General features: G+C 35.3%; 1 protein-coding gene across 2 annotated transcripts in view; it reads left to right on the forward strand.

The window, feature by feature from the left end:
* Positions 1–15,892, forward strand: part of DCAF8 (DDB1 and CUL4 associated factor 8) — a 49,480-nt gene that overhangs the window by 28,584 nt on the left and 5,004 nt on the right. For both annotated transcript variants that reach the window (XM_051993672.1, XM_051993673.1), the window contains exons 9-12: positions 7,462–7,534; positions 7,988–8,045; positions 8,497–8,604; positions 10,320–10,450. In XM_051993672.1, the coding sequence (XP_051849632.1) occupies positions 7,462–7,534; positions 7,988–8,045; positions 8,497–8,604; positions 10,320–10,450 (370 nt within the window). The remainder of the gene's footprint in view (positions 1–7,461; positions 7,535–7,987; positions 8,046–8,496; positions 8,605–10,319; positions 10,451–15,892) is intronic.

Below are 15,892 nucleotides of genomic sequence, written 5' to 3' on the forward strand. Positions count from 1 at the left end.
GGAACTAAAATTTTAATCCTGGATTAAGAAGTAAACTGGATTGATATCACTCAAGTGAACTTGGGATTCTTGTCTCCTACAGTGCCAAATAAATATATTTTTTTCTTTCTATGTCTTTGCTATATTACTATATTACTATAACCATCTGTGACTAGTCAGCTGAGTTGGAACACCTACTAAGAAGCCACATGCATATGAAGCAAAGGGAATGGATTCAGTTTCCTCTGTATCTACTTAGCTTCCTCTTGATCCACAGTGAAAAGCTACACCTTAATTTTTAACATGCTTTCCTGTAGATTTTTATATTTACACATACACACACACTCACATCTTAATGGAGATCAAGAACAAAGGTGATGGGATTGTTAAAAATCCAGCTCCATTACTATTAAAACTCATTTCCCTAATTCTGATGATAGGTTTAATAGCATTTTCTCTTTTTAACTTAATTTTTTTCACTTTATCAAGCATGAAATTTTCTCCTTGATCCCTGTCCTTCCCAACTGGGGAAAAAAAAGAAAGGAAAAAAATGCAACAAATGTGCTTAGTGAAGCAAAACAAATTTCCATATTGACTATTGCCAAAAATAAGTATTTCATTCTGTGTTCTCATCACCTTGCTGTTAGAAGGAACGTTATCTTTCTAGACAGAAGACAACATTACTGTAATCATATCCTAAAATTAATTTTATTGACAAAAGTCATTGGGTTTTGCATTAGGAATGTAGACATCTGTGTTCTAATTCTAACAGTGTCACTTAGCTTTACAATCTTAAGCAAATTACTGTTTTTGAGCTTCAGTTTCATTAAGTTCATATATTTAGAGTGAAAAAGGACCTTGAGATTATCTGATGATATTATTTCATTGTACAAGTGAGGAAATTGATGCCCAGAGAAGTATGTGGGTTGCTTCATACAGGCAATGATAGTGGAAGATTTCAAATGTAATCCTAGTCCTTTAAAGCCAGGCGTTCCCCCCTCCCCCTCCCACTATATCTTGTACAAGAGGGATAATGTAGAGACATATAAGTGGTATAGTTTAGAGGACCTATTTCATAAGATTGTTATGAGAATCAAAATATTAAATGGAGTATTAATATAAAGTAATATTAGAAGTACTATATGGAGGAGTTACTATCCTTGTTCTAAAGTCCTGATCTTAACAGCATATCAACTTTTCTGCCTCGGGGAGCTTAGATGTATCTACTCAGAGTTTATTACTTCTCTTTCCCTTTGTCCCACAAAAAAATCCTTCCTACTCCTTCACTTAGATTTCTGTCTTCAAGCACACAACAGAAAGCTGAGATTTTCTCTCTGAACAGAATGTAAAGATTTCTGAGTTTTCATTTTTGAGTCCAGCTTTCTTCAACCAGGCCATTGGTCCCATTCAGTAATCTTTCTGGAAATTCAGAATTGCAATTGTAATCACATTAGTAATTTCCTCTTTGATAATCTTCATCTCTGAAAATTTTACCTGCTAGAGGGGACTCTTTGGAAAGGAGTAGCAATCAGTTACATTGGAAACTACAGTTAGAATTTCCTTGTTCTGAAGCTGACATTTCCCTCTGGGATAAAATGAATCTTCAAATTGACCCTGTGATTTAAACACAGAAGAATCAGCACTTAGGCTTACTACTTGTTACAAGTTTCAACACCTGCCATTCCTTTGTAGGTTATAGTGCTCAGCAAATAATGGGTTGTTTGCTAAGCAGGAAGATCTGGAAATGTTTAGGTACTCTAAACATTCTGGGAGGAGACAATCCTTCAGTATACCAGTTTTCCTCTGGTGTTTGGTTACTGACTGCTCTGGACTGTTACTTTGAAGAAAAGAAGTTGGAAATCTAATTTCAGACACAAAAAATGAAACATTAAGTGAATAAATATTTCATATTAAAAAACTATTTTGGAGGAGGGAAGTGCGGTGGCCCAGCGAGTTTCTTTTCATAGAACATGGTGGAAATATCTGACTACTTACATGCCTAGTTAAAACCTGAGATCTAATTTGGGACTTGGGAAGAGGATGTAAAGGGAGAAGTGTGTTCTTAGATCACCCAAAGAGCAGTTGGTGCTGGTAGCCAATATTTATTTGGATACTTAGATGAATCTGTTATCAATGTTGGTAAATTTCTATAACCATAAAAAATCTCAGTCCATTTATAATACAATTCTTTGTCTAAATCCACCTATGATTTCTGCACAATGGATCTCTCCAGAATAATGGGAGCTCTTCTCTAAATTGCTTGATGTTGAGTGGATATCAAAGAGCATAAGAGCTGTCCTTTGGTAGTTTTGTTCTCCTTGTAAGACTGGTCCTTTTTCTTTTCTGGCTATACATCTCTCTGAAGAAGATCTTGGGTGCTGCTTTTCCTTTACATTTCTCAACTGGGCATATGTTGTAACCTTGTCTACTCTCTCTGTCTTTTGGCAGTCATATAACATCAGTGGAAAAATGGTAAGGGTCTGTTTTCCAATTCTGGGTCCTCTTCATGAAGCCCTTTCTGTCCAAGATAGATGTACTGATTGACCAGTTTTATGTATTATCTTTAGAATATCAGATCACATCCATATCATAATTTAGACAGACAGTTCTTTTTGGTTTTTCATATGTGAAATAAGTAGGCCAAAGGCTTAAGATTTTTGAGTTTCATTTAGAAGGCTTATAGTGTTCTAGGTCCTGATTTAGTCAAAACAGTGTCATCCACAATCAGAAACCTGAGTTACTTGCCCACATGTAAAAGGAATACTTTCATTAGTTTAAATGCTGTTACATGTCTTCCATGATAGTGGTAAGCACTTTTAGGGGGAATAATACATCTGTCATATTTAGCTTGATTTTTTTTCCCACTTTTAATAAACACATTTTTATTCATCTTTTTTTTTTATGTTGTCCATATTCCCTTCTCCTTTATTTCTCCCTTCCTTCCTAAAGCTATCTCTTATAATAAAGATATTTACATAAGAAAAAGGAAGGGAAAAATTAACAAAACCAGCTAACTGGGAGGAAAATCATAGCATTAAATAAAATTCTCTTAGATCTTTTAAGAAATATTTGTGAAGTTTTTTTTACATATACTTGAGAAAAACCTTGTTGGAGGGGAGCTTTATGGCAGCATCATAGTCTTTGAAATAAAATGCTTTTTAAATAAATAATAATAAATAGCTTTAAATGAGGTATTATTTGCATTTTTGAGTGAACATTATATAAATTTGACTTAATTTGAAGGTTCTATACAAATTCTTTGTCAGATTTCTCTATTTCACTCCCTTTTAACAGGTACTAGTGGATAAGTCATAATTGTTTTCATGGTGGGGTTTTTTCCCCCCAAAAAACTTAGAGCACTATATAAATGCTGCCTCTCCTATTCCTCATTGTTTTCAATTGCCTTTGGACATGTGACAAAACTCCATTATTTGCCTCTCCTAAGAGAAATCTAAATGCTATTTTTTCATTTAGCTTCAACTTTTTTTTTTTCCTCCTTCTGGAAGGATATACTTTATTCAGGAAACATTGTGATATCTAAAAAGCAAGTTAGTGGTGGAAGTTGTGTTTTTTAAAAGTAAATTTCTTTTTAATCAGCAAATTCTCAATTGAGAAAGAGAAACAAAACTCCTATTACAAAATCTCTGTCCCTGGGGCATCTAGGTGGGGCAATAGGTAGAGAATCAGCCATGGAGGCAGGAGATCCTGAATTCAAATTCGGACTCAGATACTTGACATTTACTGTCTGTAGGAACCTGGGCAAATCATTTAATACCAATTATCTCGTCTCCCCTCTAAGAAAAATCTCTCCTCCCTCCTCAAATGTCTTATTCTGTATCCTTATTCTGTATATTCTGTATCGTTTCCCTTTTTATCAGGAAGTAAGGAACATGTTTCATCATGAGACCTCTGAAATCATGGTCTGTCATTAACAAAGATAAATGTTTCTAATTTCAAAGTTGTTTACCATGTTATTGTCATTCAAATTGTTCTCTTGGTTCTATTCACTTCACTCTGTATTTTTTCCTGTAAATCTTTCTAGTTTTCCCTGATACTACTTTCATCCTTTCTTAAAACATAATAGTATTCTATCACATTTCTATGATATTATTTACCATTCCCCAGTTTATGGACAACCTCTGTATCCAATTCTTTGCTAACATAAGAACTGTAAATGTTTTTGTGCATCCTTAACTAGAATTTATTTTGCTTAGGACTAATCCCTCCCTTAATCTGCCCATCCTTTTTCTCCTTTGAGTGAAATAAATTTTTCTACCCAGTTGTGTGAGTATTCTCTCCTTTGACCAATTTAGATGAGAATGAGGTTTAAGGATCAGTAACTTTCCCCTACCTCTTCCTCCTTGATTATATAGACATCTACTTGATTATCCCAATAATTTTCCTCATACCTCCCCCTACCTATCGTTATATTCTTTTTTTCATCCCTTTACAGAGGCAGTTATGTAGCTCAGTGGATTCACTTCCAACCTCAGTTACTTCCTAAATGTATGAATTTGAGCAATCTCTGTCTTACTCAGTTTCTCATTTGTTAAATGGGGATAATAATAGCACCTACTTCCCTGAGTTGTTGTAGGAATCAATTAAATAATATTTGTAGAACTCTTAGCACAGTACCTGTACATAATAAATACTATAAATCCTTCCCTCCCTTCTTCCCAATATTACCAAGAAATTAAAGAACCACTCCCAAGCCTTCTAATTAGATTCCTTCAATGACCTCTGGTAGTGATAGGATTTAGAGAAGATATCTCATCACCCCATATTAGAATGTAAGCAGTTTATCCTTTGATTGATTGTTCATGTTTACCTTTTTATGTTTTTTTTAACTCTTGTGTTTATACTTCAGAGTTTCTAAATGTTTGGAAGTTCTTTGTTTTGTTAAAGGTTCATTTTTTTTTTTTTCTGTAGGATTATACTTAGTTTTGCTGAGCAAGTTATTCTTGGCTGTAAGTTTATATCCTTTATCTTCTGGAATATTGTATTTCAAACTCTTCATTCCTACTCCTCATTCATTGCTAATTGCTAAATCTTGTGTGATCTTGACCATGAGTCTTTAATACTTTAATACTTTCTTTCTGGCTATTTGCAATTTTATTTTCATTGACCAGGAAGATTAGGTTTTTTACTCTATTGTTCCTGGAACTTTCCATTTTGGAAGTTCTTTCAAGAGGTATCTGGTAAATTCTATTTCCCTTTGGCTTTTTGGTACTAGATGGTTTTCTTAGCAGAAATCTAGGCAATTTTCTTTTATGATTTCTTGAAGGTGAGATGTGTTAGCTCTTTTTTGATCGTAGTTTTTTAAGTTGTCTAGTGTTTTTAAAATTCCTTTTCTCAATTTAGTTTCCAGGCCAATTCCTTTTGCATTTCCCATTTTCTTCTTTTTATTCCTCAGTCTTTTGACTTTGTTTTAATATTTCTGTTGTCTCATAGAATTAGCTTTTGTTGGTTCATTCTCATTTTCAGGAAGTTTATTGCTTGCACAAATTGCCATGCTGTTAATTTCCTTTCCAGTTCTTCTATAGTTCTCATATCTTTAAAAATTTTTTTCTTCTAGTGCTCTCATGTCACTTATTAAAAACAATTTGAATTTTTTTTTAAATCTGTACTTCATCTCTTGTAGAAATTCTAGTTGAAGTTGTGCTCACTATGTTTCACTTTGAACATTCGCTTGTCAGTATTTTGTAGTCAGTCTTTTCTTCTGGATTTCTACCATGAAAGTCCCTATTTCTATAATAGTTTCTGCAATTACTATTGTTTTTTGGTCTCACTTATAGCAAAAATGTCAAGATAAACATGAATCATTTTTGCCAGTAGAATATCACCTTGATCATGAGATAAGGATCTCATATTTAGAGTACTCTTAGATCAGTTAATAATTAAAGGTTAAAAGCTGAGTGATTCTTAGCATTTTCTGCCACTTTATCAACATCTTTAATGAAACTGAAGGGGGCTATAAGATTGAGAGTTATTTCTTTGTTTCATGAGTTTCCGTGACATCACCTTTTGCCTATCAGGCTGGTAATAAACCTCTGTGAACTTAGGCTGAATCAAGGAAAGCCTATACTGTTTGTTAGTGGGACCATACCTGAAGCCTTCCCAGCATGGTAGAATTTACACTTAGCCTATATTGGTTATAATCTTCTTGTCCCAGGATGATATCTAGGCTAAAATGAAACACTGGAGTAGGACTTTGTGGAGACTGTGGCAATTAAAAGGAAAAAAAAAAATTCTTAGGCAAGTGGGAGAGGTAACGATAAATGAGTCTTTGTGTTAATATATTCCTTAGGCTGGTTTAGAAATGTTTGAAAGTTAGAGAATAAGGATATGTCTAGGTGGCAAACACTGCAGAGAGATCTGTGAAGTAAATGTGAATCTAGCTATACCTTTGAAAAAATGCTACAAGTACTTACTGAATATCTACCGTGCATGTGTGTCACAATGTTAAGCATTGTAGTGGGATTAAAAAATGAACAAGACATATATTCTGCCTTCAAGGACTTTTATTCTAGTAATGGAAAGAATGACAATGCCAGGTAACATATACATCAAGTGAAAAGCATAGAAATATAAGATTTCATAGAAAAATGAGTTAACTGTGTACTAACATAGTTGAGAATGACATCCTAGAAAAGGTATAGGATGTGAGCTGGATCTTTGAGAATAACTATAATTTGGATAGATGGAAAACAAAGAGGAGGCTATATGAAAGAACTGCATACACTGCGAAGCATTATATGGGGATATGCTATCTTTGCTTGAGAAAAAAATGTTATTGATGCATTTTTTAAAAAATGTCATTGTTGCTTCACATTAGCTCTTTCCCATCTCCTGTAGATGTTTCTCTTACACAAATAAGTTAATTCCAACAAAATAACACATTGGTCAGTTCTAAAAATGTATACCTCATTCAAGAACACCTTCAATCCACTATTTTTCTATCAAAAAATGTAGAAATATGTTACCATTTGTCTTTTGCATTTTGATCAGAGGGCTGAAGTCAGTGTTATATTCCTAGTTATATTGTTGTATTCATCATTTAAACTGTTCTCGTGATTCTTATTTCACTGCACCAGTTCTTATACGTCTCCCACAGTTTCTCTGAATTTTTTGTATACTTCATGTCCTACGATAATTAATCTTCTATTATGTAATTTGTTCAGTCCCACCTCCCCTCCCAGTTCTTTGCTAATATAAAAGATGCAAATATAAATATTTTTCTGTCTTTAATTTTGGCTTGCCATCTAGGTAGCGGTATCACTGAATCAAAAGATGTGTACTAAAGTTTAGTGGCTTCTTTTCTCACTTAATTTTTAGTAAATAATGGCTTAGCTAGCGGTTATTCCTTTTGCCTCTCTGTGCCTGTTAGTTTTCAATTTGCCTTTACTATTCCCATTTCCAAGAAATGCACAATGCTGTGGCAGCCATGTATACAAATTGACTTTTTGCTTTTTCCTTCCACAGGATTTATGACCAGCGTAAAATTGATGAGAATGAAAATAATGGTGTGCTGAAGAAATTTTGTCCTCATCACCTGGTAAATTCCTGATGGATTGTTGGCTTTAAGCTTACCTGACTCATTTTGAGTGTCCAAAGAGTGAATGGGTTCCCTTAGGAGGTGGTGGATTCCCTTCAATAGAGTTCTTCAAGCAGAGATTGAATGACTACTTCTTGGGTATAATATAGAGGAGATTGTTGTTGAAGTTCAGGTTTTACAAGAGGTCCTTTTCAATTTCAAAAATCTATGTCTTTCTCAAGTTTGGCTATAAACAGTCACCTAGATTCTTAGATTAGATTTCATTATTCCTCTTTTAGTGTGAGCCCCAGAACCCTTTTCACTAAGAGATGGGAGGCCATATTTCAGTGGTTTACATCTCTTTGAGGTGTAAATAGTTTAGGGGAAATTGAAAAAAAAAAAACACCTAGTTTGCTGAAAAGATGAAGAAGTTTAAACAAATGATTGTATGTCAGTGTCTGCTCTTTGTTGCAGGTAAACAGTGAGTCCAAAGCAAACATCACCTGTCTTGTGTACAGCCATGATGGCACAGGTATGTAGGCAGCCACCAGCTCCTAAATTAGCATGACTCCTACCAGGAACAATTGAAAATGCGAAGCATATTCTTTTCAGAGCATGCTACTTTGTCATAACTCTGGATAGAGCTGATGGGGATTCTGACAATTAGCACATCTATAAAATGTGAACAGCATTTCCTTGCTCTGAGATGCCAGGGGAGTCTTGCCAAGTATGCAGGTCATGATTCTACTTAGCCAAGGCTGAGGCTTAACTAACTTCACCTAACAGATTCTTAACTCATATAATTTATTCCTAAATTAGTAGTTGTTAACTCTCCTGAGAACCCTGCCTTCTGTGGATAGTATACCCTGGACATATGGTCAGGGCATCATCTCTAGTGTGGCGCATATAATAAGAAACTATCTTCCAGTTCATGATTCTGATTTCTTCCTATGCCTTCACTACTATATCCTTGTTTCCGGCAGAGCTCCTTGCCAGTTACAATGATGAGGACATTTATCTCTTCAACTCTTCTCACAGCGATGGTGCCCAGTACATCAAGAGATATAAGGGACATCGAAATAATGCTACAGGTAAAGACTCTTGACACATGTGTCATGCTACTCTTTCTGTGGGAAGTTGTTATCTACAGTACTGGAGTAGATAGCCGTTAGAATTCTCTCCCTGTCATTGTAGGTAGTGAAGGGCTTTTCCACTTGGAACAGAGATCTCTCTGGGTAACAGTACTTAAGATTCCTGAGACTCAAAGGGGTTGCTAGGGGAGAGGCTGATACAGTTTGTAAAGGAACCTGGGAAGATCCTTTTAATGATTGATACAAAAAGTAACAGAACAAAACTTGCAACTTGTCCAAATTTTTGTGCCAAGATTCTGACTGCTTTCATTTTGGCACATGGGTACTATAAGAAACCAACATGTACATCCTAGTCAGTGATACATAAGGTAAAGGGAAATGGGGGACAATGTTTAACCTCTAATGATTTATGTGAAAGGGAGAGCAGGTGACACTGGTGGTGGGGAGAGGGTTATGATCATAGTTGGCATTTTTGTAATATATATTATCTCATTTGACGCTCCCAATAACCATCTGTGAGATACTACAGGTCATATCTTCATTTTACAGATGTGAAAATGAATGTTTGAACAGTAAATTGCCCATGGCCATACAGCTAATAAAATGCCAGATTTAGGATTTGAATCCAGGTGTTCCTGACTCCTAAGTCCAGCACTTTTTTCCATCATGAGTATTAGCAGTATCTTGAGTGCCAGTGAAAACTGACATCTATTTTATTGGTTATTATTATACCTGACCTAAAAGTTATATCTGTTCTGGATGTTGTGGGGTTGAGTGTGATGTTCTTAGGTCATTCAGCTTTGTTATTTTTCTTAGCACTGACAGGACTTGGCATAGATATCAGCAATCAGAGAGAGAACAGCAAGGATACCAGCCCAAAATATTGAGTTATGGAACTTGATTATAACAGTTCAGATTCCTGACCTATCTTATTAAATACAAAGAATAGAGTTCTTTTTTTTTTTCTTCTGATTTTCAGTATTGGCTGATATTAAATGCTCCAGCTATTTGTTAAACAAATGTTCATCAAGTTGGAGAAGCTAATGATTTTGGAAATATGATAAACATTTTTTGTGATAAGGTTGTGTTCCCCCCAGTAGGTGAATTCCTAGGGTATAGAATAATAATACCTGTATAGTTGTTAATAAATCTAGGTAAACTCATGAGTAGATAACCAAATAGGCTAATAATGAATAACCCACATGAATCATCAAACTGGACAGATTAAAGTTGGTACTGAGGAATTGTAGTATAGTGAAGTACATAATGTACTTAGAATCCAGGAAGCCACAATTCATATCCCAGCTCTGTCACTTAGAAGCTGTGTGACCTTGGGCAAACCATACTCCCTTTCTGAGATAATTTCTTCCTTGTTAAGATGAGGGATTTGGATAATTTGTATAGTTCTTCCCAACTGCAATGTTTTTTGATTATGGAGTACCTGCTGTAAGAGTAGCTATTTGGAAAAATACAAATAAGCTCTGGGATCTGTGGTGGTTCCCTCTCTTGTGGCCATTTGCTATATGCATGTGCTTGCTTGAGTTCTTTATAAATGAAAAAGATCCATTGGCTCAGACCTGAGCTAGAACTAGTGCTGGTGCTGAATGGGGAACATGAGCTGGAATATCTGGGCATTTTGCTCTGAGCAAGGCAGATGGATACAGGCCTGGTGCCAACCCTCATATGGGAATCTTTCCCCTCACTTCCCATTTCAGTGAAAGGCGTCAATTTCTATGGCCCTAAGAGCGAATTTGTGGTGAGCGGCAGCGACTGTGGGCACATCTTCCTTTGGGAGAAATCGTCCTGCCAGATCATCCAGTTCATGGAAGGGGACAAGGGAGGCGTGGTGAGTGTGGTGTGGTGGGTCTGGCTGGTTCCCCAGCCCCCCAACCACTAAGGTGGGTATAGGCAGTACATAACATCCTCTTTGTGACAGGGTTGTGTCCCAGGGGTCCATTCAGCTAAATTAGAAGAAAGTAAGTAACCTAAGAGGTTCTGAGATATTTGAGGAATATGTGCCAACTTTGCTCTGTTTCCATAGATTTCTTCTTTCCTCCTACAATTTTTTCTTAAATCTGTCTCCTTTAAGGCAGGATCATTCAGAAGAAAATAGGAACCATGTATAACAAATATCTTCTTTCTTATGTGCAGCAATTCTTCTTAGCACTAGCTTTTCCTAGAAAAAAAGTGATTTGGAGGTATGTATAGTCTTCTCACTATAGCCTAAGGCTTAGTTCATATATTTTCTAGTAAGGGAGCTATTGTCAGGGAACCTAATGTACATCCTTGTCTCCAGTATAGTTTGTTTGGCTCTATACCCTACCTTTTTCTTACCTTACATAAATACATTTAAGTACAAGAAAATACATGTAGAGTTGGGGTAGAAAAAAAAGTGTGATACTAGAAACATTGGTGGAAGAACTAGTTACCTCATTGGTTATATCTTTTTTCTTCCTTCACTGTCTCCTCTTGTCTTTCTTTTTGTATTTGTGACCTCAGAGGGAAAAACTAAATACATCATTATATTTAAGTGTTTGAATCCCATTCCTACTCGCAATTCTCAGAGCCTGAGTTTCCTTGCAATAAAATGAGGGTTTTGGACCAAAGGAACTTCTAAAGTCACTTTCAGTTTTAGATTACATTATCTACTATAGATTGAGGATATAAGAAGGATTTATAGTATTGGAAAGAAAGCCATCTATTAATATCACCCTTGACTAAAAGTACTAGTACTTTTTAGACGCTAAGGAGACCCAACTCCACCTGTAAGATGTTACAGCAATCTCAGCATTTTGAAATGTGGGACTGGAGAGAACTACATATCCTATTTTATTTCTATGGCCCTTCATCATGTTTCATTATTGCTTCTATCTTCATAGACTTCAAATATCCCCAGATTTATTTGGAATGATAAAATTAGAATGCTCTTTTGTGTTCTGCAATTTATTCTTGTTTAGTTTACTTCAATGATGCTACCTCCTTTGGAGGTGATCGTGGGTTCTTAAAGGAATGCCAGTAAAACACAAGCCCTGGCAAGTTCTAGAAAGGTTTCTATATAGGCTCAGCAGCAAGGTTTTTTTGTGGACTCAGCCTAGTTAGGAACAAAGCAGCATGTCACTAGTATGATGGCCAGTAGGTCTTGTATTCTTTGGGCATGAAAACTCAAGGGAACTCCCCCTACCAAAAAAAGAAAAGAAAAAATAGTGTCCTTCAGACGTGTGCAACACCCTTCAGATTCATTATTGATGGTAATAAAGTTGCAGGAAAGGAGGAAGAACATGGTAAAAAAAAAAAAAAAATCACAGTTTTTAGACCATCTATAAACATTTATCTATTGACTAAAGGATTTGGAACTTAATATTTACATTTTCATTGTAAAGGGGAAAAAAAGCTATAAGGAATCAATCTTTAAATGGAAAATGGCTCATAGGCATTCCTTGAAGGTACAACTAGACTGTTGGAGTTGGTTTTGTCATAGGTAACAAGAAATATTTAATGAACTATTTTTTCATCTCTGTATTATCTCATACTTTTCCTGTTTATGATGAACATAAGCAAAAAGGAGATAATTTATGCATAGGCACCTGTTGCAGAGATTTAGGAGTTAGCGAAATTATAAAATATATATATATATTTAGTATACCTAGTGCCTATAATAAAAAGGTAAGGCTGGAAGAGGTAGGGTGTGTGACCAAAAAAATTGTTTGTGTTGGAAATATGACTCAAGATCAAAAAAACAAAAGTTTCAAAAGCTTCAAAAGCTTTTAGATTGCTCTGATAACTTTTATTCTGTTGTATCAGAAATAAACCTTTTTCCTTAGAAGAAAGACAAGAATTATTGGACATTGGTGAGAATTGAACAGTTTCACAGAATTGAAATTAACTAGCTAAAGAATGACTGGGTGCTGATACAGAAATTGTAATACTCCAAATTAGAAGAAAAAAACAAATGTGAAATGAATTGGTATTATTAAAGGAAGCCCAGCCTGTTTTATTTTTAAAGATTATTGAGATGAATAAATGGGAAATGAATAAAGGAACAACCATTAGCACAGATGATCACTGTTCTCTCTAGAAGTTTAACCTTTGTAGCACTTATCACAACAAGAAGACCAAAAGAGTCTAGAAACCACCTTAGCAAATGTCAAGAGAAGTATAGCATTCAAATTCAACATGGGATTAAAATAGAAATTCATTCATAAAATCTTACTCCAAAGGATAGTAGGTGATGAGCAATTTTAACTCATGAAAGAGTAAGGAATAGTGGAGGGAAAAATGTTAAGCTTTTGAAACCCAATTAAGTCATATCATCACAAGCACATTTAGAAATGAAACTTGGACAGCAAACATTATAGAAAAGATCTGTTCAGCTTTCTACAACATGATATTTTTCTTCATCAGTGACAATAGGGTCACCAAATTTGTACTCAATTATCACAGTCCCTGATGTGTTTACATGAGGAAATAGAAACAGCCCCAAAGAAAACAAAAGTAAGAGTTGTCTCTAAACCAGACCAACAACATGAGGAGGTCTCTGTGGGAAACAATAGTTTTGAAGGTGCTGAGGGATTGATTTTCAAGATATTTGAAATACGGGAAAATATCAAACAATCAGGAAAAAAATATTATTACCAAAACCAAGAAGTTAATAGTTATGGTATACCATAAGATGGCTGCCTCACCTCTAATATATTTAGGAACTGCCTAAGCATGTATGAAAGGTATTCTTTATGAAAAATATGAGATAAGCACAGATAGTCATTCTCAAAAATTTTAGCATAGATTAGCTTTAGTCACATTGTAGGTTGAAAGGTACAGTGAATATAAGAACTTATAATTGCTTATTGTTTGTTGATTTAATTTGAAAAATCATTTGATTTGATTGAGCAAACTACTAGAAAGTTCTCTGATGATATATACTTTGGGGAAGATCATAAAATGTTCCTTGATGTGTACAACATAGTTTATTTCATTCAATGATCTGATTGTTATTGTTGTTTGTGGTATAAAATGTGGAGACATACTCCCCACAGATGTCATGGAAAATGACCTGTTCAGAATACAGATTGACAAAGGCATTCATTCCCTTTTTGTTTGTGAATAACATGTCAATTGAATCATACCCTAGACCACTATAGTTTCCTAAATGAGATTTATAGTCACTCTGGAGAGTTCAGCCTAACCATTCACACATGAAAAACCCTATAGATGAAGAATGCCAGTTGCAAAGATCATTTGATAGTTGGTGAGACAGTTCCTAGAACTGGTCCATCAATATGTATATTTTGAATAAATGCTGCAGGTAGATAGTAAGCTTTGTCCATAATTAAATAGAAGGGAGTGATCAGATTGCATTTGGGATATTGTACAGTGCTCTCAATAACCCTTAGTTTCTCCCTAATAGAAAAGCCTGTTTTGAACACCAGCCTTCTTCCAGTGATTTTTTATGAGGACAATCATGCAATTCCACAGTCATGAAGGAATCAAAATGTTAGATTAGGACAACAGTGAATGTAAATAGGCTGCAGTCTTTAGCAGACTGCTAAAGACAATATACATTTTTTAAAAAAGCATAAATGTTATCTTTGAAGAAATATATGAAAGAAAAATTAGATGGGCCAATTATATGAGAATGAATGATAAATACTGCATAAGCCTTTTTGCTACTCTGGTATCCACAGTCCTGCAAGGCCTAGAGGAAGACACCTATATCCCTTCAGGCCATGGATGTATCTCTTGTGGAAGATTTATGAGAAAGTATGGACGAGTCACATAGGATGAGAAAGAGTAGATGGATTTGTAATTGGATTGTTGCAAAGAATATCTTTTTAAAAAATTATAGCTTTATTTTCAAGATATATGCATGAGTAATTTTTCAGCATTGACAATTGCAAAACCTTTTGTTCCAATTTTTCCCCTCCACCCCACCCACTCCCCCAGATGGCAGGTTGACCAATACATGTTAAATATGTTAAAGTATAAGTTAAATACAATTTATGTATACATGTCCATTCAGTTATTTGCAAAGAATATCTTAATGAAAACACAAAATTCATTGAAGTATTACAATTGTAGCACATTTACACAGCTTTAATGTTTTATAATACAGTCTTTCTCACAATTATCTGAAACAAGTTTAGTATAAGTATACTTATTTCTGAGATCAGAGAAGGAAAGTCAGTTCTAGGACAGAGCCAGTATTTTTACATGGTTCTTCTGTTTCTAGATCTGTTATTTATGTGACACAATTATTACTTTGATCAAATAAAGGATTGCTTAGGATTTTTATTCTTGCCCCAGCTGAACTGTGATTACTTTGGAATCTCGGTGCCTGTATGACTTGAGTATAACCAGAGTCATTTCATTAGTTTTTCCCTTCCCTAGCTTCCTGAAAGAGATGGAGAGTAGGGAACTCAGTATTTGTCCTTCTACAATGAGCTCAGGTCTGAGACAAAATTGGTTACCACCTACAGTAAGTAAAAGCAAGCCACTAGCAAAAAAAATCTCAAAGAAGGAAGTATAGTTAGAAGTTAGCAAAAGAACTTGATGTTTTTATTTGGAGTAGGGTGGGAAAATTGTTATTCCTCCTTAATCCCAAAGTCTCTTCTAGAGAGATGAAATAAGCTGACACTTTCCAGGCTTAGAAATTTCTTCATTTCTGTTAACATTCCAAAATGACATGGTTCTGTGCCTGGACATAACAGTTTTAGCATTGGTCACTTTGGGATCTGGCAGTATGGTCTGATCCAAGCATGGATTTGGGAGGGCACTTTCTTAGGAAAGAGACTCCCCACTAATCATTCCTGATTTAGTGATTAGAGTGTCAGTGCTGGAGGCAGAGGACCTTAAACAAGGCTATTTATTTTCAGCCCTATCCTTAATCCCTTTATAAGGATGGCTTTGAGCCTATTTACCCCCTTAAAGGTAGGTCCCATAATGCCCCTAGACATGGGGCTTAACTTTGTATCTGAAATATTACACTTCATAGCAGTATTAGCATGAAATATAACTGGAGAAGGGGCTTGAGAGATTATCTAGTCCAGACTTCATTTTACAGGTGAGGGAAACTGACGCCTGGAGAGGTCCCAAGTCTTATTGATGCCTAAGTCAGGACTAGAAGCAGGTCTGATTAGGCTTGGTTTCTGACCATAGTCTTTAAGTACATATTTTTGCTACCATTCAACTCCACAGAGGTAAGGAGGAATCCCTGGATTCTTGGTATCATTGTCTGATCTCAGGCTTTCCACTCAGCCCAGTAATCCAGGCTACAGCTTTTTACATTTGCATA

Source organism: Antechinus flavipes, chromosome 4 (genome assembly GCF_016432865.1).
Source record: "Antechinus flavipes isolate AdamAnt ecotype Samford, QLD, Australia chromosome 4, AdamAnt_v2, whole genome shotgun sequence".
NCBI lineage: Eukaryota > Metazoa > Chordata > Mammalia > Dasyuromorphia > Dasyuridae > Antechinus > Antechinus flavipes.